This window comes from Sebastes umbrosus, chromosome 19 (genome assembly GCF_015220745.1).
Source record: "Sebastes umbrosus isolate fSebUmb1 chromosome 19, fSebUmb1.pri, whole genome shotgun sequence".
Classification (NCBI taxonomy): Eukaryota; Metazoa; Chordata; class Actinopteri; order Perciformes; family Sebastidae; genus Sebastes; species Sebastes umbrosus.
In genome coordinates, this window is record NC_051287.1 from 5,729,338 (window position 1) to 5,755,512 (window position 26,175).

The 26,175-nt window shown below is 39.6% G+C and overlaps 3 protein-coding genes across 3 annotated transcripts; 2 read left to right on the top strand and 1 right to left on the bottom strand.

The window, feature by feature from the left end:
- Positions 1-491: 491 nt before the first annotated feature.
- On the top strand, positions 492-14,620 carry pkn3 (protein kinase N3). The gene is made up of 22 exons (XM_037752547.1): positions 492-777; positions 3,786-4,062; positions 4,571-4,740; positions 4,874-4,997; positions 5,350-5,501; positions 5,700-5,922; positions 6,224-6,406; positions 6,657-6,766; positions 8,269-8,412; positions 8,543-8,618; positions 9,047-9,209; positions 9,950-10,019; positions 10,291-10,352; positions 10,511-10,577; positions 10,813-10,904; positions 10,996-11,172; positions 11,273-11,335; positions 11,433-11,509; positions 12,365-12,507; positions 12,608-12,715; positions 12,876-12,956; positions 13,591-14,620. Exons 1-22 carry the CDS (start codon positions 757-759, stop codon positions 13,789-13,791), a joined length of 2,784 nt encoding a protein of 927 aa, XP_037608475.1. The 5' UTR covers positions 492-756; the 3' UTR covers positions 13,792-14,620.
- Positions 14,621-15,411: 791 nt separating this feature from the next.
- zdhhc12b (zinc finger DHHC-type palmitoyltransferase 12b) lies at positions 15,412-19,681 on the bottom strand. The gene is made up of 5 exons (XM_037752549.1): positions 19,152-19,681; positions 18,320-18,459; positions 17,598-17,690; positions 16,449-16,615; positions 15,412-16,356 (listed from the first exon to the last, which is right to left on the bottom strand). The coding sequence occupies exons 1-5, from the start codon at positions 19,246-19,248 to the stop codon at positions 16,041-16,043; spliced, it is 813 nt and encodes a 270-aa protein (XP_037608477.1). The 5' UTR covers positions 19,249-19,681; the 3' UTR covers positions 15,412-16,040.
- An 801-nt stretch (positions 19,682-20,482) lies between these two features.
- LOC119478110 (protein SET-like) lies at positions 20,483-25,936 on the top strand. Its single transcript, XM_037752548.1, has 8 exons — positions 20,483-20,717; positions 22,249-22,306; positions 22,402-22,544; positions 22,754-22,857; positions 22,945-23,058; positions 23,291-23,461; positions 24,006-24,137; positions 24,920-25,936. Exons 1-8 carry the CDS (start codon positions 20,645-20,647, stop codon positions 24,938-24,940), a joined length of 816 nt encoding a protein of 271 aa, XP_037608476.1. The 5' UTR covers positions 20,483-20,644; the 3' UTR covers positions 24,941-25,936.
- Positions 25,937-26,175: the final 239 nt, after the last annotated feature.

Consider the following 26,175-nt stretch of genomic DNA (forward strand, 5'->3'; position numbering starts at 1 on the left):
ACATTTAAACTGGTATTAATATTTTATATATATATCAAATATATATTAATATTTTATTTTTATTTTTTCTTGAATTTTTTTATAAAACTAATATTCTTATTTTACACCATTCTTGCATTTGTATAAATGCATGCATTTATATTGTTTGCATAGATCCTTTTTTTCAGCATTATTATTTGCACATTATATATATATATTTCTTATCTCTATTTTCTTATGATTTCTTTATTTTTATTTATTTATATTGTAGAACTCAATTTCCCCCCTGGGATCAATAAAGTATTTCTGATTCTGTATTTATACCCTTCATTGAGCTGTGAGTGTGACTCCAAACAGAGTTCACTGAGAGGTGTGTAGGGAGACCGGATTGTAATTAAGGCCCCAGGCTACGTGAACGCATCATACAGTTTACCTCAGCAGGTGCATCGAATACTCGAATGTGATTGGTTCCTGAGGCGCGTCTGTCATATCGATGCTTAACCAATTAAACCGCCCCGTCTACTACTGACGTCACTTTTACCTTCGACAACCTGTTGAACTCAAATCAAACTTTTCAAACTCAGATTTTGTTTATTATGAACACAGGTATCCGGATTACACCTCTCTGGAGCGCCTGTTAACGGCTTAGCAGACTGTCAGGCTGTCAGTTTAGCTCGGATACCTGTGAGTCGTGCCATCCTGGTCCTGGTCTGGTCCTGATCCTGGTCCTGGAACCGTTTCGTTTCACCTGCTTTGTCCAACTGACAGTGAGCCACCATGGCAGGTTCAACACTACAGGTAAATGTTGACACAGCTTGTCTTAATTCATCAGTTTAATTATAATGGAGACATTAGTTAACCAACCTATTAATATGAACCAAAGTTCAGGTGTACAGGTGATACCTGCTACTGGATTTACCTGTTTGTCTTGTTTGCTTTTCCTCATAGTTCCTCTGTGTGTCTGTCTGTGTGGTTGCCCCATAAATAGCTTTACAGGTTGTTACCTCCTCGACATAAACCTTCTCCCAGAATATATATAGTATATTATTTGAGCAATCTAAAATGGTTTCTTTCAATAAAAGGTGAGCTTACACTTTGAATATGTCTCTTCGTCTTGGTTAAAGACGACGAGGAGACATCTTATGTTAGTTAACCCTCAATAGAGACCCACACTAGACCTGTTTTTGTCTTTTATATTATATAATATAAAAATAATACAAATTAATATTAATTTGTGTTTATAATCACAATTAATATTTTTTTTATTCAGTGACACAAAAGATGAGATACTGTTTTGGAAACAGCCTTTTTTGAGAGAGTAACTCATTTTTAAATTGGGCTGTGTAGGACTTCCCATGGCTAGTAAACTGACCTGGATGTATAAAATCAGTGACTTCTCCTTTAACCCCCCTGAGACCCACAATAGACCAGTTTTTGTCTTTTTTTAGGGGGGTACAGGGGGTCTTTAGGGGGAGATGGCAGGTCAACATTAGATGTCACATAGAAGTGGTGTACATCATCTGAAAGCTGAGAACTTGATTAATTTGAGATGCAGCTCAACACTGTGTGTCAAGTTCTTCTAGTCATAAATAAGAAATAAACATGAATTAATTATTTAAAATGAATTGTATAAGGGTTTATAACATTATGATGGAAGTAATATGATTTCCACCCCCATGCTCTATTATGTCTCATAAGTTGTTGCAGCAATTTTGGGGTTTTGGTGCTAAATTTAACCTTTTTTTCACTCGAGAATTGATAAAAAGTTATCAATAATCCCTCCAAAATACCACATTAAGACACCAAGACCTTGAGGAACACCATAGAAAAAGACATGCTGTGATTTGGTATCAAAAACTTTGGATTTCTGCAAGAATTGTGTTTTTCGGCGAGCACTTCTGTTGTGTAAACTGCTCAGAAACCCCCTTATTGTCAATCTACCTAGGAAAGCCATCCATCCTCTGAATGCTCTAGGTCTCTAGTTTGTGGCTGTAAAGTTTCATGAGGCTGTGATTATCCTAGAGGTCACCACAGGTCATTTTATACAGTGAGGTCAAGTTTAAAAAAAATGGTCTCACTACAATGAATTGGTTACTATGGGGACTAACATCATCACACATGAAAACATGTGGGCTCATTGGATCCACAAGAGTCTCATCTTTACAGTGATACCCAATTTATGTAATTCAAGACTGTTTATGGACCCCAGTATGCAGAAATATTCAAACACACCATTTTAGAATAGATGAAAATAACACATTTATACTGCCATCCATTGGATGTGAAAATGTCTTTTAATAGGACCCAGATTTGACTACACTTCCTAGGAAAGAAAAAGGTGTACTTGTTTCGACTGACAGGTGTGTCTTACGTAATACACATGAATAGATGCCGGTAATACCCAACACAAAAGCCAGCCGCCTACAATAACAGCTGTTATTTTTGGTCGGCCTTTAGCAAAGCCAGTTACTAGTCATAAAGGATTGATGATCTAATAGTTAGTGTACGTAGATTAGTGGTTTGGTTAGTATCTGGGCTTCGTATCCAGTCATTGAGTAGTATGAGAAATGTGGGCTGAAGCATGACCTTAAAGCTCATCTAATCCAATCTTAAACAAATCCAACAATATTATCATAAAATCATTAGTTTATTGTTCCTGCATAGCATCTTTTCATTGTTGGCTAACTTAATTCGGTCTTGTTATTGAATTCAATTAGGGCTATTATTTTGAGAATTGATCATTTCTCCGATTATTTTCTTGAGTACTTGATAATAAATAAATACGAGGGAAACCTGGTTTATAAAATGCAAAGATCTCATCATCAAGGAATTTGTTTTGGATCTTTTGGTTGTCAGTCGCTGAGATGATCCAGAGAGGAACATGTGAAGAGAGGCTCGGCACAATTAGTCATAATTTAATTGGAGCTATCTAAGTATAATGTTTCAGATTAAGTCCAAAACTGATCTCTAAATATCTTTAATTGCACATTCCATACAGCTAAACTTAAGTAACTGTCTATTTACATATTACTGATTACACGCATATTTGAAAATGTCTCTTTGGACTCAGAATTTGTGATTTTTAATTGTTAATGTTAAATAGTTTCACCCATCGTGACACAGCACCTGATTTCCTGACACTGAGAGAAGGCAAAGTTGCTTCTGTAGTAGAAAGCTAAACAGATCTTTATCCACAAGGGGGAGGCGTTGTGTTGGTGATCCAGTGACGGTATAACTGTCCCAGCTTGGTTTAAAGCTGCAGTAGGTAGAAATGGAGCAAAAAGTTATTTTTATAAAACGGTCACTATATCCTGACAGTAGTGCATGAGACAGGTAATCTGAAAAAAATCACGTGCCTCTGTGTCCTCCGGTGCTCCTAATGGCATCTGCAAGATTGGGTGATTATAAAATGTTATGTAGGGCTGCAACTAACCATTATTTTCATTGTCGATTAATCGGTTGATTATTTTCTCAATTAATGGATTAGTTGTTGGTCTATAAAATAGTGAAAAATGTCAATCAGTGTTTCCCAAAGCCTAAGATGACGTCCTCAAATGTCTTATTTTGTCCAAACTCAAAGATATTCAGTTTACTGTCATAGAGGAGGAAATAAACCAGAAAATATTCACATTTAAGAAGCTGGAATCAGAGAATTTAGACTTTTTTTTTTCTCTTAAAAACATACTCAGACTGATAATAGTTGATCAATTAATCATTGCAGCTCTATTGTTATAATATACAATATGATATATGATACATAACCACAGTTGTCAGACATTGAAGCAGTTGTGGTGTGTCTCCTTCAGGGTGGCAACCTGCAGGGTCTGGATGAGGAGGATATTCTGGACCCAGAGTTTCAGCAGCGTTTGGAAGATGCTCGTACTCTGCTCAGGCAGGAGATCCAGCGGGAGTTGAAGATCAAGGAGGCCGCCGAGAGACTACGGCGGGCCGTCACCAATCGCAAGAGCGCAGCCGACGTGGAGGGCCAACTCAAAGCCTCGAGCCGCAAGCTGGAGAAGTTGCACTGGGAGCTGCAGGAGCTCAATGCCAGGTCTATGGCCACAGAGAAGGACAGCACCACAGGTAAAAAAAACAGGCACCAGGTCTTGTTTAGCTGCACTTTTTATGCAAATCAGCAGCCGGACTCATTTACATCTGTGGACTAATGTTGTGTTCACACTATGAGTGACACAGCAACAGGCTACAAGTCATTTTCAATGGAAGCCGGTGAGATGAAACTACAAACTGATGCCCGATACTGTGTGATGGCGTGACATGCTTTTGTTTCACCCTGTTCCGATCCATTTAAAAAAATGCCGTTAGCCAGTTCCCAGTGCTATTTAACGACATACCTACATCAACGAACACTTGAGCAACACTTCAACAGCGACTTGTCGACAGTGTAGCTGGCAACGCTTGGCTGTTTTGTTGCTTTTTTCGCTCGTAGTGTGAACACAGCATTTGTAAATAGTAAATACCCTGCAACATTAAAACATTGGGTAACACTTCATTTTACAGGTCTGCAAATTTCATGGTAATTAGGTGAAAATTAGCAAGTAGCCTATTTGAAATTTCTTTGGAATTACTGTAGGCTGCTTGGAGGAGGAAGACGACCTATCAGCAGAGTCGTGTCAGTGGGAAGAGATCACATCACCGGTGGCCAGTCGAGTCAGGACCCTGAAGAAACAGCTCACCATGGAGACCAAAGTCAAACAGGGCGCCGAGAACATGATCCAGACTTACACCAACAGCTCAGTCAAGGTACAGCAGTCAAGTCAAGTCAATTTTATTTGTATAGCCCAAAATCACAAATTTGCATCAGGGGGCTTTACTTTTTATATCACGGATGTGTCTGCCTTGATCAACATGCATTAAGCTCTCATTTATTTTCCAGGACAGGAAGATGGTGACTACAGCACAGCAGATGTTACAGGACAGTCGCACTAAGATTGAGCTCCTGCGCATGCAGATTATCAAAATCAATCAAGCCAGAGACGGGGAGCGGGATGGCTCGCATGGTAAATCTTACAGCACGTGCATGTAGCTCTTCCCCAACGGCAACACCGTATAAAATACCCATTACTGACAACTGTGACAAAACCCATATAAGAGAGTCATTGAATCACTGCAGTAGTCTCATATTGACAGACTGAGTCACCCTCAATAACAAGACAAATGCTAACAACATGGAAAATAGATAGAGTCAGAGCAACACAACCTCCTCTCCACCATGGATCCTGTGTTTCCCATGCAAATAAGCCCCCTTGGACTGAATTAAATTGATGGAGAGGTGGTCTCTTCCTAGTATAACATTTACTAGCTCAGATTCCAAGGTGTTAAAAGAGTGGTGCTTCCTGTATCTGCTCTCAGGTCACCCCGTGGACTTGATCGGTCGTCTGGAGCAGCGGGTTGCCGACCTCATGCACCACATGAAGATTGAATCGGCCGTAGCAGAGGGCGCCAAAAATGTGGTGAGGCAGCTGAGTGGGCGTAAGATCCAGGACCGTCGCGTACTTGCAGAGGTTGGTACCAGCTGGGTACTTGATGTTCTGTCTGGTTTTTATTGACATTTCATTAGACTTACACTAAGAAGAATGATGTTATTATGTGGTGATTTGATAGAGATCAGAGACAAACATCAAGACAAGACAGCAGTCATAAAACTAAACCTAAAATACTGAGCCAGGCTGTACTCTTAAGGAGTGTTGTGTGTCCTTCAGGCCCAGGCACGAATGCAAGAGTCGTCTCAGAAGGTGGATTTGTTAAATCTCTCCCTGGAGAGACGTTTAAGCGAGCTGCCTGAGGACCATCCGAAGCATGCTGTCGTTGAGGAGGAACTATCGTTGGGATCCTCGCCTTCCTTCGGCATACCAAAGAAACAATCCACCGCTCTGTCCTCTTCCTCTTCTTCTTCCTTCTTCTTCAAACCAGCCAGTCTAACAGGTTGCTACTAATATACAGTCCTATATGTCGTATAGAGCACCTTTTAAGTAGGATTTTGGGGTAACAGAGGGTAACACTTCATTGTACAGGTCTACAAATTTCATAGTAATTGTACCCTAAGTGTACCCTAACAGACTGTCCTTACATTGTTGTACTGGTACTTTTACTTATGTGAGAGAACTTTCCATCATTTTGTGATTTCTAGAACATTTATATTTTCTTCCTAAAGCAAAATAATGTTTGTCCATTAAATTTAAAATAGTGTTTTTGTCAAGACTGAATTGAAAATGTTTTTCCTCAGGTCGGTTGGAGGTATGTTTGATGGGCTGCCAAGACCTGTTGGAGTCCGTCCCGGGCCGTAGTCCTGAGACCAGCGTCTCGGCCTCGCCTGTAAGCCTCTCGGATGGGAAGTCTCTGAAGGTGAGAGCCGGCCTGTCAGTACGCAGTACCAATGGCAAGACAACCAAGGCCGATGAACTCTCCTGTAAGTCAACACTCTTTTGTTTGTCCATTTTACTTCCCTTTATGTAAATCATGCAGCTGCGTATAGATGTATGATGATGGACTGTTTGTGTGTTCTGTCATCTAGCGCCGCAGTCATTACTGTGGTTGCAAGTTGACTGTGCTTTAAGACATTTTATTGTTTTGTATTTAAAATATCCACGCAGCCTGTTACAACCTTTATTGGTCTTTATTAGTGAGTGTCTCCTGTGTCTTTGTGTTTTATGTCTCAGCGGAGATAAGTGCTGTGCTGAAGGTGGACAACAGGATAGTGGGTCACACACACTGGAGACAGCTGGGCAAGGAGGCCTGGGGCCAGAGCTTCAACATTGAGCTGGAACGGGTCAGTGGTTCTCACTTCAACAAGCAACTCACATTACCACTGAGCCAGAACGGCATTTTTCAAACGAATACTCCGCTAACCTGCTTTTAGAACGACATAAAAACAAACATAATTCACTGACTGAGTCACTGTCCCTTGACTTTGTCAAAGCAGAGTTACAATAAATTAATTTCTAAAAGGTCATTTCCTAGTCTGTAGTGTGTTTCTAACACTTTATGCACTTTATTAGATGTTAGGCAGCCGATAGGCTTATTTTACAATTCAATTCCAATGTGTATCAACATTTCTTTTTGGTTTTTAAACCCATATTGAAACCAGGAGAATAAAATAAAATAAAATGAAATAAGATAAAATAAGAAATGAATAATTATAGAAAAAAAATGTGGTATGGATATATTATTGATAATGAACCTATCCTTGTATCAAATATACTTAAACTACATAATAAAGATAATAATAATAATAATAATAATAATAATTATTATTATTATTATTAATAATAATAATAATAATAATAATAATAATTAGTATTATAATTATTACTAATAATAATCTTTCGTTATTATTATTATTATTATTATTATTATTATTATTAATATTATTATTATTATTATTATTAATAGTAATAATAATAAATGAAAATATAAGATACATTCAAAGTAATGATTGAAATAATAAAGAAAAATGATTCGGAAAAAAACAAAAAAAAACATGTAAAAAAAATACATATTGAATAAAATTTATATAAATAGAAAACACACATATCTAGTGCACATACACATTTATAAATCTGAATGCGTCAGTAGTAATTATGGTTTGAAAACCCATAATAGTAGACGACAAAAATGCATAAAATTCCCCCCCACCCATCTCCCACCCTGGCCGTCTTCCTCTTCATGAGAGCCTGTACCGATACACCAGTGTAGTTCAGTGTTGCTCGCCCTCTTGACTAAATAGTTTATAACAAAATGTCATCTCAATCTTCCCTCATGTTGAACATCTGTCAACAGCCCGAGAACAATAACATAGAGCCCTGACATCTTGTTCCCCAGTGAGTCCTTATGGCCAAGTACGTCTCTGATACTCTTCTAACCTCCTACTCTACTCATGTAATCCCACTGCTAATCCTCTGACATCTGCTTTAATCTGGCTTTACCCACACACGCCCAACATCCCTGCTTAAGACTCAGGTTTTGATTTTGCATCCAACATCCCATTTCTCATTCTCTCCGTTTAACAGTGAGCCTTTACACTTTAACCCTCTGAGACTGATCGACTTTACCGTCTTTCAGAAGCTCCAGTATGTTCAGTTTTAGGGTGAGTAAGAATTGGCAAGGCCATTTTCAAAGGGGTCCCTTGACCTTTGACCTCAAGATATGTGAATGAAAATGGGTTCTATGGGTACCCACGGGTCTCCCAGTCTTCTGAAAAAAAAATAAATAAAATATTCAATGAGATCATAAACACAGATTAATATTTGTAATGTGTGTGTGTTGATCTAGTCCAGGGAGCTGGAAATTGCTGTGTACTGGAGAGACTGGCGAGCGTTAAGTGGGGTGAAGTTCCTGCGGCTGGAGGATTTCCTGGATAACCACCGACATGGCATGTGTCTCCAGCTGGAGCCTCAGGGCATCGTCTTCATTGAGGTTCTTACTTTCTTTTTCTTCTTTTTTTCTTCTTTTTTCTTCAGTAATTGTTTCTTTCCCTATGAAACAGCCACCAACACTGCATCAGTCCTACACATGAATCCTAATCATCCCCTCTATTCATTTGCAGGTGACATTTATCAATCCCGTCATTGAGCGGCGCTCCAAACTCCAGAGGCAGAGGAGAATTTTTCCTAAAGAAAAAGGTAGCAACATTTATTCATATTGCATTGTGTCAGTTATTTCTTCAGATGCTTTTTTTTATTGCGGTTCTGGCAACATTACATATTGTATATGTCCAGTTCCAATTATGTACAGAACCAATTTTTTCATAGGTTTTGAACAACCTTAAGAGACAATACATAAAACAAAAACAGCAGGAGTTACAACTTCACAAACATGATACACACACAAAAACACCACCAGGCTGATATGATTACATTAAAATGAATAGGGTACGCTGTAGTGAGTTCCAATTTTGTTAATTAAGTAGAACAAAGTCTAGTCCAGATGGGTCCACCGTGTCCAAGACTGGTTGCCATGTCAAGTCAATTTTATTTGTATAGCCCAAAATCACTACTTGCTTATTAAAGTCTTCAGATTTGATCTATTTTGTCTCCATTTGTCCTCACAGGGAAGGACGTCCTGCGTGCGGCCCAGATGAACATGAACTTTGCCACTTGGGGTCGTTTGATGATGAGCATCCTGCATCCTTCTTGCAGCTCCATGGAGCCCATGAGCCCTCCATTAGCCGGCCCAAACGCCGGCCTCCCGTCGTCCACCACTCCTCCTGCACGGTAAGGCTCAAACACTGTGACCCAGAAACATCTCTTTGTCCCGTCTGTGAAAGAGCTGCTACAAAAGTGAGCTATTAACTTCTTTGCGTAGCTTTGCACGGCGTGACTCGAGGCTGTTTTTCTACCCGCTCGTGATATCTGAGACTAGAGAGGATGTGACTTCAGTGGGAGGGCTCATAGAAACATTATCACTAACCTGCATTCAGAGTTAAGAGAAGTAAGACACTGTGGTTTATAATAAAAAAATATATGAGGTTATAAAAATTAGCGTTATTTACCCTCTGAGACCCACAATCGACCTGTTTTTGTCTTTTTTATGGGGGTACAGGAGGTCTTTAGGGGGAGATAGCAGGTCAACAGTAGATGTCACATAGAAGTGGTGTACATCATCTGAAAGCTGGGAACCTGAGATTAATTTGAGATGCTGCTCAGTACTGTGTGTCAAGTTGTTCTAGTCATAAAATTAGGAATAAACATTTTTAGTATGTATGTGTTATTTTGTTTGTTTGTACTAGTACTTGTTTTTGGGATAGTTTCTTCATAAAAAATAAAAAGTTGGCAGACGATGTTACTCTGTAATTGTAAATATGTAAGTGCTTTTGAGACAGAAACTTGAGTTTGAGTGTTGTGGAGCTAGATACTGCTCAAAGGAATTTAGAAAATCAAGGCACATCACTGAAGGTAGACAGCACTAAAACCACAATAGTGGCAGTGTCATAGCTTTCCCTCTTGTTTTTCAGAGATTTTACTGAGGAACAAACCGGCAGATCTCCACATCGCTCAAAAAAGAGCACGAAAGACTCTCCACTGGTGAGTGAGTCAGATGGTCTGTCTCAGTGACAAATACTTGAACAGCAAAAATATTCATACAATGGTTAATGCCAGAAAAACAAGGGGTTAATGGCAGAGGCTATTTACTTTGTATAATATTAAAATTTAGATAATCTAGAGCAGTGGTTCTGTTCCTTTCCTAATGTTTCTGTTGCTCTCCAAGTCAATTTTTTTTTATTCTGCTTTCATTTGTCCTTGTTTGAGTGATTCAGTTGATGAGTCAGTTTATCTCTATTGTCTGAAAAACTAGTATGCTGGTGAGAACAAGAGCCCAAAGCCCAAGCGACAGCCCTCAATTCATCCATTGCCACAGTAAGTCATAGTGACATTTTGCATTTTTGTTAATTATTATTAAGATTTGTGAGTGTGGTTTCATGTTATGAGTGCAGAGAACACAGAAACATAGAAAATGGTAAAAAGCGGGTAAGGAATTCTTCAGTTGCAAAATATTTTGTGCTCCCGTGCTGCAGGGACGGAGGACTTCAGTTGGAAGACTTCAACTGCATTTCAGTTCTTGGGAGAGGTCACTTTGGTAAGGTACGCATCTACTCTAACTTGTTCTACCTGTAAAAATGTCAGTAGCAGCACTTTGACCAGAGAAGTACTCAGTTGGTGAAGGTTATGAGGTCTCCTAGTGACCTGGAGGTGGAACCTTCACCCATCTCTCTCTTCCCTCGTCTCCTGTCAGCTCCCGTCTGTACTCTCTATTAAAGCTGCAGATGTTTTTAAGATATGAAGGTTAACATGCATCAAACCTTGTAACTGATCCAAGGTGCTGCTAGCGGAGCATAAGAAGTCAAGCAAAATGTACGCCATCAAAGCCCTGAAGAAAGGAGACATCGTGACACGTGACGAAGTCGACAGGTAAGCAATCCCTCAACTAGAAAACTTCAAAATTGCTTTTGAGTTAAATATGACAATCTCTACAAATGTCTATGTGTGTGTTTGTGTTCAGCCTCATGTGTGAAAAGAGGATCTTTGAAGTGATCAACACCTCCCACCATCCTTTCTTGGTGAACCTGTATGGCTGCTTCCAGACTGCAGACCACGTGTGCTTTGTGATGGCCTACTCCCCCGGAGGAGACCTCATGACTCACATTCACACCAGCATCTTCAATGAGAAACAGACCCGGTTAGCACACCTCACTCTCCGTATAAAGTCCCATGACTGACATGCAGCAAATATACAGGACGTTGCTATTATTCCCATCACTCTCTCTCTCTGTTTTAAGGTTTTATTCGGCGTGTGTGTTGCTCGGCCTGGAGTTCCTACACCAAAACAAAATAGTTTATAGGTGAGTCCTCCTCAATCTGCTCTAAGAACAATATTACTTCACACCTCGCTGCATGTTGGGAGCATGTTGCATGATTTGGTTTGTGTCTGTCTGTCAGGGATCTGAAGCTGGATAACCTGCTAATGGATGCAGATGGTTATGTCAGGGTAGCAGACTTTGGCTTGTGCAAAGAAGGTAAGATAATTTTTCAAGCTCCAGTAAAAGTCAAACTCTTATATGTGATGTAAACTGACAGTACATAGCAATAAGTGGCAACACTTCATTTTACAGGTCTGCACATTTCATGGTAATTAGGCAATAATTAGCAAGTAACTTATTTGAAATTTCTTTAGAATTACTGCCAAATTACCCCAATATTTACCTCAAGATTTATTGAACTTACTTTATTATAAACATTATTTAATAATTATATTATGCTATTTCCCAATAGCTGGTAATTTATTTAATACATTTCCAGGAAAAGAATACAAAGTTAATTGATATGCTTTATTTCCATGTCTGCTGATGAATAGATAATAATTAACAAATTATTTTTTTGCTATTAAAAAGTCTATCACAAAGTTGTAATATTATGAGAATAAAGTCATAATATTATGAGAATAAAGTCATCGGTTAACGAAAAAAAAAGTCGTAATATTACGAGAATAAAGTCATCGGTTTACAAGCTACCTTAGCTACTGGGTTGCATTTGTGTAGACAATTAGCATATAATCATTAAATAATGTTTATAATAAAGTAATTTTCGATAAATTGAGGTAAATATTGGGGTAATTTGGCAGTAATTCCAAAGAAATTTAAAATAGGTTACTTGCTAATTATCACCTAATTACCATGAAATTTGTAGACCTGTAAAATGACGTGTAACCCAATAAGTCTACATGTTCTATTTGATAGAGAAGCGTTCATGTCATGGCTTGGAATGTGAACACATAGTCTTGTGATGACATCATATTTCAGTAGTTTTCTGTCATTATTGCATGTGTGTAATTTGTCTGTATTGATGTTTGAGCATGGCTGTACTGTGTGTAGGTATGGGCCACGGGGATCGCACAACGACGTTCTGCGGCACGCCAGAGTTTCTGGCCCCGGAGGTGCTGACGGACAATAACTACACCCGCAGTGTGGACTGGTGGGGGCTGGGGGTCCTCATCTACGAGATGATGGTGGGGGAGGTCAGTATAAACAAACAAACAGCTCATCAGATAAATCAACAAAAGTATTTCAGTATATATGAACAGTATTAAGTTTGTACTGCTCTCTCTCCTCTCTCAGTCTCCTTTCCCAGGTGATGATGAGGAAGAGGTGTTCGACAGCATCGTCAACGATGACGTGCGCTACCCTCGCTTCCTTTCTCCTGCGTCTGTGTCCCTCCTTCAAAAGGTTGGCCTCCTACCTAAAATGGATTTGAATTCTCTCCAGGACTTTTCTCATGAAAGATGACTAAATCTCTCTTTCTCTGAATGATATGAGGTGTTGTGTGTGTGTGTCCCCTCTCCTGTTTTGTAATTGACTCCTCTCCGTTGCCCTCTCTGTGTTTTAGCTGCTGCAGAAGGAACCTGAGAAGAGACTCGGAGGAGGAGAGGAAGACGCCTCGGAGATCAAAAGACACAAATTCTTTCAGGTTATTATCCAGCCGGGCGCTACTCACCACCTCACACTGTAACCTCTTCACCAAGAGCCTCAACTCATGACAAAAAAATTATCAATAATCCCTTCAAAATACCACATTAAGACACCAAGACCTTGAGGAACACCATAGAAAAAGCCATGCTCTGATTTTGGTGTAAAAAACTTTTGACATTTGGAGATTTCTCCAAGAATTGCATTTTTTGGCGATTGGATGTCGAGCACTACTGCTCTGGAAACTGCTCAGAAACCCCCTTATTGTCAACCTAGCTAGGAAAGCCATCCATCCTCTGAATGCTCTAGGTCTCTAGTTTGTGGCTGTAACGTTTCATGAGGCTGTGATTATCCTAGAGGTCACCACAGGTCATTTTATACAGTGAGGTCAAGTTTAAAAAAAATGCTCTCACTACAATGAAATGGCTACTATGGGGATTAACATCATCACACATGAATACAGTTGGGTTCATTGGATCCACAAGAGTCTCAGCTTTTATGTAACTCCAAGACTGTTTAGGGACCCCAGTATGCAGAAATATTCAAATGCACCACTTTAGAATAGATAACAATAATAGAAATCTTGTGTTTCTGTGATTCCTGCTCTTCATATGAACTCATTGTCTTGTCGACAGGGAATGGACTGGGCCGCTCTCTTGGCCAAAAAGATGAAGCCTCCCTTCATGCCGGCCATCAGAGCGCTTAAGGACGTCAGCAACTTCGACGAGGAGTTCACTCGCCTCAAGCCGGTCCTCACCCTCCCGCGGACGCCCTGCGTCCTCACCGCCGAGCAACAAGAAGTCTTTGCTGATTTTGACTTCTCTTACATGAGTTGACCAAAGATACTCCTCACCTCACCCCTCTGTGCTGCCACATCACTGTGAAAGGCTGTTTATACCTACTTTTATTTTACTCTTCTGATTCAACAGAAGCTGAGAAACTACCGTCCTGCCTTTTTCATGTCCCCACAGTTCCAGGTTCACACTACAGAGTCCCTCAGACACTCGACGACAGGCTGCAGCCCGGCCGGACACATTTTGACACTCGCTGGGTCTGACTTCCTTCACTTTTTTAACATTTCTTGTGTATGCCAAATTGATTTTGAACGCTTTAATGCTGACCGTTTCTATCATCAAGCCATAGGAAGGCTGAACATTTACTGTGTACACTGTATGAAATGTCACCATTGCAATATTTTTTACAATTGGACATTGTTCCAGCCGTCAGTCCAAAGTACTAGATTGTAAATATGTACGTTAGTGAAAAAAACAGACTCTGAAGGCCAAAACATGACATTATATTAGCTTCTTCTTCTATATAGTATAACCATTATAGCTCTATCTGTTGTTAGCCTCTTATATGCTGTACTGAAAATAGCCAAATTGTTAATGTAAGTTCTTTCATAGAGATTTCTCAATCAATACAACTGTTGTTTTAAAACAATACTATCATGAAGATAAGGCTTATATAGAACATTATGTAAAGTGTAAACTACATGAAGGAAATATTAATGAATAAATGTGTACCTGCTGGACTTTTAATGACCAGGAAACTCTTCATGAAACATTTATGTATTGATGTATACAGTCATTTTCAAAGTAGTAAAAACATTGCATATAATTCAAAAGTACATGACATGATTAAATGTTAATTTGTATAAAACCAGAGCTCTCACTGATAATGGCTCAGTCCAACTGGAGGCGACCTGTCCAACACTACTGCTGGTACATTGAATTCAACACCACATTTATTGCTGTCTTACACGGTTACTATTGCACAAGGAAACGCTCAAAATGGAAATACCAAACAATGTATTGCACCCGAAACTCTCTACTTAGCTTTACTGTTCTACAGTCTTCCTCCAGTTACTCCGTTAGAATAGTCATACAAAAATGTAAAGACATTTTCTTGTTCAAAATAGTTAAAAAATTATGTACAATATAAAATAGCTTGAAATGCTGTCCACTGAAATCCTGTACCTCATGGTTGGAGTAGATGCTAGAAACAATGCAGCAGTTTTTACTACCTTCATATTTCAAACATATGACAGAGTATTAGGAACACACTGAGGAAAAAAAATAAATCTGATAATTCGAGAATAAAGTCATAAGTTTGAGAGAAAAAAGTCATCGGTTTACGAGAAAAAAAGTCGTAATATGAGAATAGTCATAAGTTTACGAGAAATCTTTTTTTTTAATATTATGAGAATAAAGTCAAGTTTACGAGAAAAAAAGCCGTAGTATTATTGGAATAAAGTCATAATGTTACGAGAATAAAGTCGTCGGTTTACAAGAAAAAGTCGTAATTTTACGAGAATAAAGTCATACGTTTACGAGAAAAAAATCGTAATATTATGAGAATAAAGTCAGAAGTTTACGAGAAAATAATTTATATAATATAGAAAATATTCTCGAAATCTCCGTTTTCTTTCCCTCAATGTGGCCCTTATACTCCGTCGTACAAATCAACTGAGGTAAAAAAAAAAAATGGTTGTAATTTCTCTCACTTCAACTAACAGCTTTTTTTTTTAAAGACAAAAACTGTTGAAGCAAGTGGACCCTGTAGCACCTCTGTGCAGAATAAATACAGCAAATTACAGCAAATGATCACAGAACAGAATGATGCTTTCTACACTAAAAACAAATGGACGGATTTGTTCAACAATTGTCCAACTGGTTAGTCAGGAATCTGACTATCCAGCGAGTGAAACCATAGCAACCACAGATCTGGATTGTCTACACATGCATCTAAAACAAGTCTATTTGTTCATCAAATGTTTATGCAATATTCGACATGTATAAAAGTAAACTTCAAAATGAATCAACAGTCCATCAGTCAGGTTTACAATGTGTCACGGTTCACTCAAGAGCCTTAAAATGGGACCGTCTGGGTAGTGTATACCTGAAAGGCTGTAAACAACAGAGCAGGGATGAGCCACTGAGAGGAGAGTCAGAAGGTAAACGTGGGACAACAACACAAGTATCTATAAAAAGGTAAACTGCACACAAAGATAGTTTATCTCCCCAACTCTGTGGTCATGTGTCTGATCCCAAAATATCCAGAGAGTTTGTTCAGCCATGTGTTTCTAGACTTGGTCGCTACCCTCCCTGAAGTACACCTGTTCCCACACCACCGTGCCCCACACGCAGAAGAAACCCCACAGGTTGTGGAAGGTGCCGCGGTCGAACGGGTTTTCATCGGCGCCGCAGTGTTTTAGGTAGGAGATGCGGTGGCGCGACATGAACTCCCAGGTGGTGGTGTTGAGAGAAACCAGGTAGAGGTGGGAGCCGAGCAGGAGCAGCACGATCAGCGAGAGCAGAGACACCAGCACGGACACGGCCAGCAGCATGCCGTTGGTACGCAGCCACAGCTGCCAGGTGGGTGCGTAACTGAAACCCGTCCTGATGAAACAAAGCAAGAAAGAAGCGATCTGTGGAGGCTTTGCAGCAGAAACCTGCCAGCAACAGATGTTTGGTGACTGTTTTGTACTCACCAGGCGATGTGCAGCCCCCACAGCAGCACCAGCAGCTGGACGGCAAGGTAAAGCACAAACCAGCGATGGTTCCTCTCGCCGACACAGTTCTCAATCCAGGGGCAGTGATGGTCGTAACGCCGGACACAGTGCTGACATGTCTGGCAGTGCTTTGATCTCATTGGCTGCTGCTTGGAATAAAGGTAAGTGTGGTCAGAGGAAACACTCACACATATAAAAAAGTAATTTCCTCCTCCACAAAAGAGGCAATTTCCCCATCACGTCTGTGTGTTGTCATAATACTACGATTTTTCTCTTAAATTTATGACTTTATTCCCATAATATTTTACTTTTTTTCTCATAAACTTCTGACTTTATTCTCATAATACTACGACTTTTTTCTCTTAAACCTCTGACTTTATTCTCATAATATTTTACTTTTTTTCTCGTAAACTTCTGACTTTATTCTCATATTACAACTTTTTTTCTTGTAAACCTATGACTTTATTCTCGAAATCTCTGATCTATTTATTTTTCTTCAATGTGGCCCTAATACTCCGTCGTAACATTTAGATCACGGATTGAGCTTTTAATCAGCTTGGATGTTACATAAACAAGGTAAAAACAGACATACAATCAGTTCCTGTACACTGCTGTACACGGTGGCCTGCCTGCGCCTGTATCATATGATGTTTTGTGCTCACCGGATGAAGTAGTACAGTGTGTAACATAGAGCTGTGCTGCTTGGTAACCCATCTGTTATTCTATACCGCTGAGGGATCTTGGAAGTACTGTAGAACTTCAAGTGTCACATTTCAGCCTGAAAGCGAGCTACACCGGCCCCAGCGAGAGATGACAAATTACAAACACCTCGTCCACAGACAATCCGTCAATCCCACCGGCTCAGACAACCTGTTAACTCATGGTCCTCTACTACATGTGACGGTCTTCCCCAGATCTTCCTCTGTTATCACTTAACAGTACATTATCGCTTCAAACACATGATCGAACTTCCATACTTGACAACTGAGTCGTTGTTCATGAGAAAAATACCTTAAAACCATACATTTGCCGACAAACATATTAACAAACTGCTTCAGAAATCATGTCATATTTTTTCTGATTGTATTAATGTGTATGAAATGAAAGTGGTGTGTGTGTGTCGGGTACCTGCAGCAGACAGTGGCCACAACGGCGCTGTCGCAGGGATTTGGTGGTGGGTGGGATCATGTCCTGCTGTTCCTCCGTCACTCCCAGCGTGAACTGGCACAACACACGAGACAAACTGGTCAGAGAAGCTGCCACTGCCCATTTTCATTTCAAGCATTCATCGTGAACTACTGCATGTGCTCATTTGTCATTTACATCCTTACTACCATGAAAAAAGCACCCACAATCTAATTTCGATTGTGTTTCCCACAAGTTTGATGAACTCATACTCCTATGGTCATTTTTAAAGGGGTCCCTTGACCTCTGACCTCAAGATATGTGAATGAAAATGGGTTCTATGGGCATCCACGAGTCTCCCCTTTACAGACATGTCCACCACAGTCTCAAAGCTGAGACTCTTGTGGATCCAATGAGCCCAACTGTATTCATGTGTGATGATGTTAGTCCCCATAGGAGCCATTTCATTGTAGTGAGACCATTTTTTTTAAAACTTGACCTCACTCTATAAAATGACCTGTGGTGACCTCTAGGATAATCACAGCCTCATGAAACTTTACAGCCACAAACTAGAGACCTAGAGCATTCTATGTGACATCTACTGTTGACCTGCTATCTCCCCCTAAAGACCCCCTGTACCCCCCTAAAAAAGGACAAAAAACAGGTCTATGTGGGTCTCAGAGCAGTAAAGTGATAGAGATATATACATCAGGATCATTAATCACCTGTAAATCGCTGTCGTCAGACAAGATGAAGCCTGGGTCCATCAGAGAAACAGCGAAATAGAGCAGCACCGACACCAGCACCAGCAGGACGAAGAGCACCGGCTGGACGAGCTGGCCGCTCTCCTCCTGCTTCCTCAGCTCTAGAAACCCAAAACACACCGAATTCTGACTTCTACCTAATGTTACCAAGGCAAGTTCATTTAAAGGTCCCATATCGTGCTAATTTTCAGGTTCATACTTGTATTTTGTGTTTGTACTAGAACATGTTTACATGCTGTAATGTTAAAAAAAACTTTATTTTCCTCATACTGTCTGCCTGAATATACCTGTGTTCACTCTCTGTCTGAAACGCTCCGTTTTAGCGCATTTCAACGGAATTGCATTGCTAAGCAACAGTTTGGATACATGTTTACCTCCTGTCAGCTGATGTCATTCACATACACTGCAACAGGAAATAAACTGGGACACATTTAGAATGTTTATGTTTAAAACCGTGTAATGGTCTAAATATATTGTATATTTGTGACATCACAAATGGACAGAAATCCTGACGGTTTGTTTCAAACGCACAATTTCTGAATACGGGCTGTGTTTATTTCTCTGTATATTGAACATTTTGATAGTTTAACAGTATTTTTTATAGCACTTAAACCTGCTTTATATTATAAAAGACATCTAAATCTCACTTTTTTATAAAATGGGACCTTTAAGAAATTATGAAATTAGTAGTGTAACCTAAATGCCAAGAATTAGCTCCGTCATTCCACATATTAGTTATATATATTACTTTACATCTACACATAATGTAAAGTGTTATCATCATCAGACTTACCTGTATCATGTAGGAAGAGTATTAACGTGATGACCCATGTTAGAATCACATGAGCTGTTCTCACCAGAAACCCTGAGCCAAACACATTCTTAAACATGGTGCTAACATGTTAGAGCGTCCATCGCTGTCTTCAGTATGGACTAACTGGGGGGGGTCCAGAGTGACGGCACCATCAGTATGTAACGTTACTAGCGTTATAGCTAACGGTAAGAGGAGATCCACAGCGCGTAAACACAAACAACTAGCTCAACGTTCCAGAACGTTAATGGCTATAACGGTTAATGTTGCGGGAACATTCTTCTGTTGGTGTCGCGCGACTGAGCCAATTTGATACAAGTCGCAAAAAAAAACACAATATTCGAATTTAAGCTTCGTTCTAGAATCTAATGTATCTGTTTTGTTGTTGTCGTCCGTGTGCAGTCTCAGCTGGGATTGGCCGGCGTCGGTCATGTGACAGTCCAGTAACAGAGTGGCCGGGAGGGACTAGACCGTTAGGGCCTAGTTCCAATCCGCTCACTACACCCTCCCACTCCGTGACGTCACACACTCACAGCTCAATGAAGCACCCTTCTTTAAAGTGGAGGGTATAAATACCTTTGGGATGAACTTCCCTCTCTCTCTGGCAAAGAAATAAATGTCAGAATCAGAAATACTTTATTGATCCCGGGGGAAATTGGGTTACGTTTTGCTCCCGTTCTAGAATATATATATATATAAATTATTATATATTATATTATATATATATATATATACATATATATATAAATTATTATATATTATATATATATTATTATTATGTATTATTATATATTATATATATTATATTATATATATATATATAATATAATATATTATATATATATTATATATATATAATATATTATATTATATATATATTATATATATATTATATTCATATTATATATAAATATTATATATATATATATATAAATAGAAAAATCATAAGAAAATAATATAAATGCATGCATTTATAAAAATGCTAAAATAATGTAAATAGATCATTATTTCCATTATATGTATTGTTTACCTATGTGTTGATTTAATTTTACTTTGTATTGTTTACAAATTTAAAAAGACAAAAACAGGTCTATTGTTGGTCTCAGAGGGTTCCAAAAAAAATTCCAGTAGAGGTTAATAGTCACAGATTTTACTATTTCGTATTAACACTGTATGTGCTGCCTTGCAGCTTCAAAGCTGCAGTGTCTTACTCCGGCCTGCTGGTGGCGGTAGAGCACCATCTCATGTGTTCACCGACCAGAGCAGCCTCCACAGAGGAGAAACCAGCGTGCGTCCTCCTCCTCCTCCTCCTCCTCCTCATCCTCATCATCGTGGGGCTTCAACAAGACAAACACTCTCTCTCTCTCTCTGTGTGAGCTGGAAGTAACTTTTTACATCCTCCAGAGAAGAGTTATTATAACAAACCACTCGGAATATAAACATCTGGGTTCAAAGGTGTTGAAACGGAACAAACCATGTCGGCCTCAACGGCGAAAGTGAACCGAAAGGAGAACTCAAATCACGACGGAGCGGCGGACGAGACCTCCGGTAACGTTACCGGAATGGCGGTTAAACGGCAGCCTGCAACGCCATTTTATTCTGTTTATTGTCGTCATTTTGTTATTTTGAATGTTGTTTTTAATGTGTGGTATCGAATTATATATATTTTATCTTAATTAGTACTTAATTGACGTCACACACTGGAGGCGACATGTTGTAATGTAGCATGTTAGCATAAAGGAGCTAACGAGTTAGCATAGGAGCTAGCTGTTAGCTCACATTAGCTACTAGTTTTAATGAAAGGAGGCCGGTGTTTTGCGTCGCTTAAGCTGGATTTAGGTGCAGTTATTGTTCATGTATGTGTGTAGGTTTGTTGTAGTGAGCTAACTATTGATAAACATCGAGTGCAGCTCCTCATACATACACGTTGTGTGGCTGTAGCTTCGTTTGTTTGCTAACATTATTAGCAACGTGCACAACATTCACCTGGACGTTGTTTCCACACGGTCAAGAAAAGGCCCTTAACTGTTAAACATATAACATATGCATGCATATAACAATGCACATGCATTTGTTGTATGGTATATGCATGCATATACCATACAACATATGCATGCATATAACATATAATATATGCATGCATATAACATGTAAAATATGCATGCATATAACATGTAACATATGCATGCATATGTTACATGTTATATGCATGCTTAGCTTTTTGTGTGCGAGTTAGCTGAGTAAAAAAATGTCAACAAGCGCTTCTTATTGTTGTCTTTAGACTGCTGTAAATGTCGCTTTTGAGGTTGTTTTTATGAAGGTTGGTGTTTGTTTTGAATGCACAAAGAAGAGGTTATCAAAAATATTGCGAGGTGTGTTAACAACAAGTGTGTGGAGCAGATAGTATATATTTTCTTTGTGCATGGAGACGTCGCTGAGCTCCTCATTCATTCAAACCAGGCCGCCTTTAGCTGCAACAGGAAGCTCCAGAGGCGAAGGGGTCTGTCTGTGTGCCATGGAGCCTACACACACACACACACACACACACACACACACACACACACACACATACATAGTCCCGCGTTATTTTACACACTGTTCATGTAATGTGAGAATTTGATGTGAGATTTGCAGACCTGTAAAATGAAGTGTTACCTTGATTTTCTTTTAGGCTGATCAGATATGGTTACTGATTTATTTAACTTGTTTATATATTTTCTTAATTTTTAATATTTTTCTTTACATGAAATCATTGCATTGAGCATTTTTTTTTTTTTTTTTTTAAGATTTGTGGCTAAGGCTTCCAAGGCTACTCTGGCGGTCCAAATAAAAATCTTGAGTGGTTTATTTAAGCAGAAAGGCCTCATTGGATCTACTTGACTCTGACATGGCCTTGGCCTTTCAGCTATTATGCTACAATCTAATGCAGTATGCAACTACTCTGATTTAATACAGCATGTCATGGGAATGTGTAGATGTCTAGTTGGATAATGGGTATTATCATTTAATGAATTTTCAATGGCATTGCATGATTTTTCCCCCCAAAATCCTAAGTTAGAAATGTTCCTTTTCCTTTAAGAAAAAGAGCAACAGGAAGCAATTGAACACATCGACGAAGTACAGAATGAAATTGACAGGTACGTTTTAAATGTTGTTTATGAGTAATGAAAGATGGGAGCCTGAAGAAAGTTGTCTTAGTGACATGATGTTTTGATGTTTTCTTTCTCCCCAGACTGAACGAACAGGCAAGCGAAGAAATTTTAAAAGTAGAGCAGAAGTACAACAAATTACGCCAGCCCTTCTTTCAGAAGCGATCAGAACTCATAGCCAAAATCCCCAACTTCTGGGTCACAACATTCGTCAACCATCCACAAGGTAAACTATATTTTTTATCTGTATGTGTGTGTATGGTGATGCTACGCTTAGGAGCTGTCTTGTTACAGAAATGATCATCAGTGGAGTAAACGGGCATTGTCTCAATTTATGACACTATGCATTGCTTTTTAATGTTGTTAAAGTATTTCTCATTAGCACAAAGAACATAGTGTGATCAGCAGCTAACAGTGTCTGTGCTCGGTCTGCAGTTTCAGCTCTTCTGGGGGAGGAAGACGAGGAAGCACTTCATTACTTGTCGAGGGTCGAGGTCACTGAGTTCGAGGACATCAAGTCTGGATATAGAATAGATTTTGTAAGTTTTCCGGTTCACTTTGTATTTCTACATTCTAAATGGCATGCATGGAATATACTGATAACAGGTGTGTTTTCTTTTCTGTAGTATTTTGACGAGAACCCGTACTTTGAGAACAAAGCCCTCTCCAAAGAGTTTAATGTAAACGAGAGCGGAGATCCGGTTTCCAAATCAACTGAAATCAAATGGAAAGCTGGAAAGGTTTGTTCACTCTTTGGCTTGTATGTTATGTTTTGGGGAAAAAATTAAATTATCTTTCATCTATTACGACACAATCTAATTAACCCAAGAAGTAGGAAAACATTGAATAAAAAAAAAAATGTTTTAATTATTTCACCTTCAATTTCCATTGCACTGTTTTTATTTCAACCTGTCTAGTCTTATTATTCTCTTAGCAATATTATAATCTTCACCGGACACATTTTTCTCTCAGGACCTGACGAAGCGTACAGGCCAGACGCCAAACAAAGCTGGGAAGAAAAGGCAGCACGAGGAGCCAGAGAGCTTCTTCACCTGGTTTACCGATCACTCCGATGCAGGAGCTGACGAGCTGGGAGAAGTGATCAAGGACGACATCTGGCCTAATCCGCTGCAGTACTACTTGGTAGGCTTCGCTCTTCACCTCAGTTTCTTCTAGTTTTAAGAGAGCGTTCAGACAGAAAACCACACAAAGCCCTTTGTCGGTGGGGGGGCATGTTGCTCGAGGTACTGGTGAACATGATAACACAATACGATTAAGTTTTGGCTGATAAGTAAAAAGAAATTGCAGGACAGGAATTCATTTACATAGTTTGTCCACCAGAGAACACTGACAAGTTTATTTTCCGACTGTAAAAGGTCCCACTCTCTACATATGACAGCCACAAGAATCACATTTAAAGAAAAATGTTTGGTAAAGTTTAGTGATAAAAAGAAAATAAGAAAATATCTGACTGTTCAACTGACATGTTCTCAGATTTGATAAAAACTCAAATATTGATGTCAGTATCACCGTGAAGCATCTTGCATTGGTCCGGCTCTCTAGTAAAGTGTTGAGTTTAGTGCTATACTAGTCTGCTGCATAATGTAAGTGAATAGCAGGGTGAATAGTTCACTGCAGTAAGGATGAGGCAGGACCAAGTGGTTAATGTGTGCAAATGTTCCCCAAGGTCCCTGACATGGAGGATGAGGAAGGTGACGGCGATGATGACGACGATGAAGAGGAGGGTCTGGAAGATATTGATGAGGGGGAGGAAGAGGAAGGTGAAGACGACGATGATGACGATGGAGAAGATGGAGAGGTAACGATACTGTAGAACATTAACACACTAAACATAGAGACTGAGCGCCACAATATGCAACCAACGCTAACAGAATGCCTGTAACTAGCTAAAAACATCAGACTTCTTGAATTATAATATGCTGAAAGGTTATTATGGAGTTTTTGCCCAATGATGCCCAGAAATTGTTGCAGACTGAAGCTTTAATAGTAGGCTCGTTCGAGATGAGCCAGGCCTGCGCAGAATCAGGCACCAGCGATCGCCGCACGATGCATGTCAGATTTGTGTCCGACTTGATGCCGACTTGCTCTGACGTCATGCACATGTGGGCAACAATAACCTCGCAAGATCGGGGCGACCGCAGTTTTTAGAGCCAAGCGCCGCAGTTGCTCTCCACCGACTGCAAGACCCAGGGCATTATCGGAAACGCCTGGCTCACGCCTGATCAAAGAGCTGATTGGCTATAAAAATAATAAAGGATACAACCCAACGCCAGACACATGCACATTTCCACATATATTTACGAATAAATATAAATTAATCCCAACGTGGTCTGCAAACTACAAGTAGCCTACAGATGGGATCTAACAGGAAGTAACTTTTTCTGTGACTTCCTGTAAATTCCGCTGGAAATTGTCTGACTTGACCGCAGCATTTTGTCACCGCCCCCTGCTGCTGCTGCCGCCTGATCTCGTCTACTTTCCAGGCGAGGCGCAGTTCGTCTCGAATGAGCCTAGTAACTAATGACTTCTGAAATGTTGGATGCCGGAGCAACCAGTGTAATACTTTTTTATTTCTTTCAGGATGACGGAGAGGATGATTAAACATTTCAGCCAACATCTTTTTCCCAGTCCTCCCTCTGTGATGTGATCATCCTACATCCCACGGGAGCAAAAATATTTTGTTTGTTTTGTGGGGGGGAAGGGGTTTGTAAAAAATCAAAACAAAAAAAATCTTTTTTCCTGTGTGTCGTCAGCCTTGTCCGTCCTCTTCCTCTGCAGCCACGGCCTATCCGTAATGGCATGTCTAAAGACCGGCTCCATACACAGCAGGTCTACAATGGGGGTGTGGGGAGGGGGTGGGGGTGTCGGTGGCTCTCTTCTCCTGAAGTCTCACCTGTCATTGCTTCTCAACATCTCCCAAAGACATGCGAAAGAAAAAAAAAACTGTAGCATTCTGCACGTCATCCTACGTAGATTTGAAATACGTACCATAGCAATTTCTATGTAAAATATGACAGTTTCTGTTGAAGTTGTGAGTTCAATAAAAATAAGCCTTGGTGCAGTGATAACTTAGTCATAGCATCCTTAGCATATATATACACGTACATATACGTGTATATATATGTATATATAATTAGTGGTGGGGGGATACTAAGGCTTATTAGAAGTTGCATTTTTCTTTGTGACTTATTGTACTAATGGAACTGATTGAAAGCACCAGCTTGTTCCTTTCAACCGTTGTAAATGTTTTTGGGATATCCATGTATCTTGGTAAGACACTTGTTCATTGTACACAGTTTAATGGGGGAGGTGTGGTGGGGCAGCGGGGCTTTGACACCAAATCTGGACTTCTGTTGAATGAAATTTTCATTATCTTGTTTTTCAGACACCCACAACAAGGTTTGAAATGTACATTTTTTATAGAAACAACCTAAAAAAAAAATCTAATTTTGAGCTTGTCCTAACATTTTGAGATGGCAGTGAAAAAAAATAATTTCTGTGGAGTCTGCAGTGTTTCTCCTGTGCCACTGGAAACCTGTTCACATTAAATTAAGTGTACCAGTTGCTTTGTTACAATAAATAAATGTATACATGATGCTTGGGAGTAGTTTGGTGACTTTGGGCATTACAGTTGTTTGACAAAAACCTGCACCTTGCTTTGTTTTTCCACATGCTTGCTGTCATTAGGCCAGTCTAGAAGTTACACAGCAATTACACTTTTGAAAACGTCCATCATCCATCTGTTATTTGTAACCGCTTATCCTTTTGAGGGTCGCGGGGGGGCTGGAGCCGATCCCAGCTGACATTCGGGGGAGGGCGGGGTACATCCTGGACAG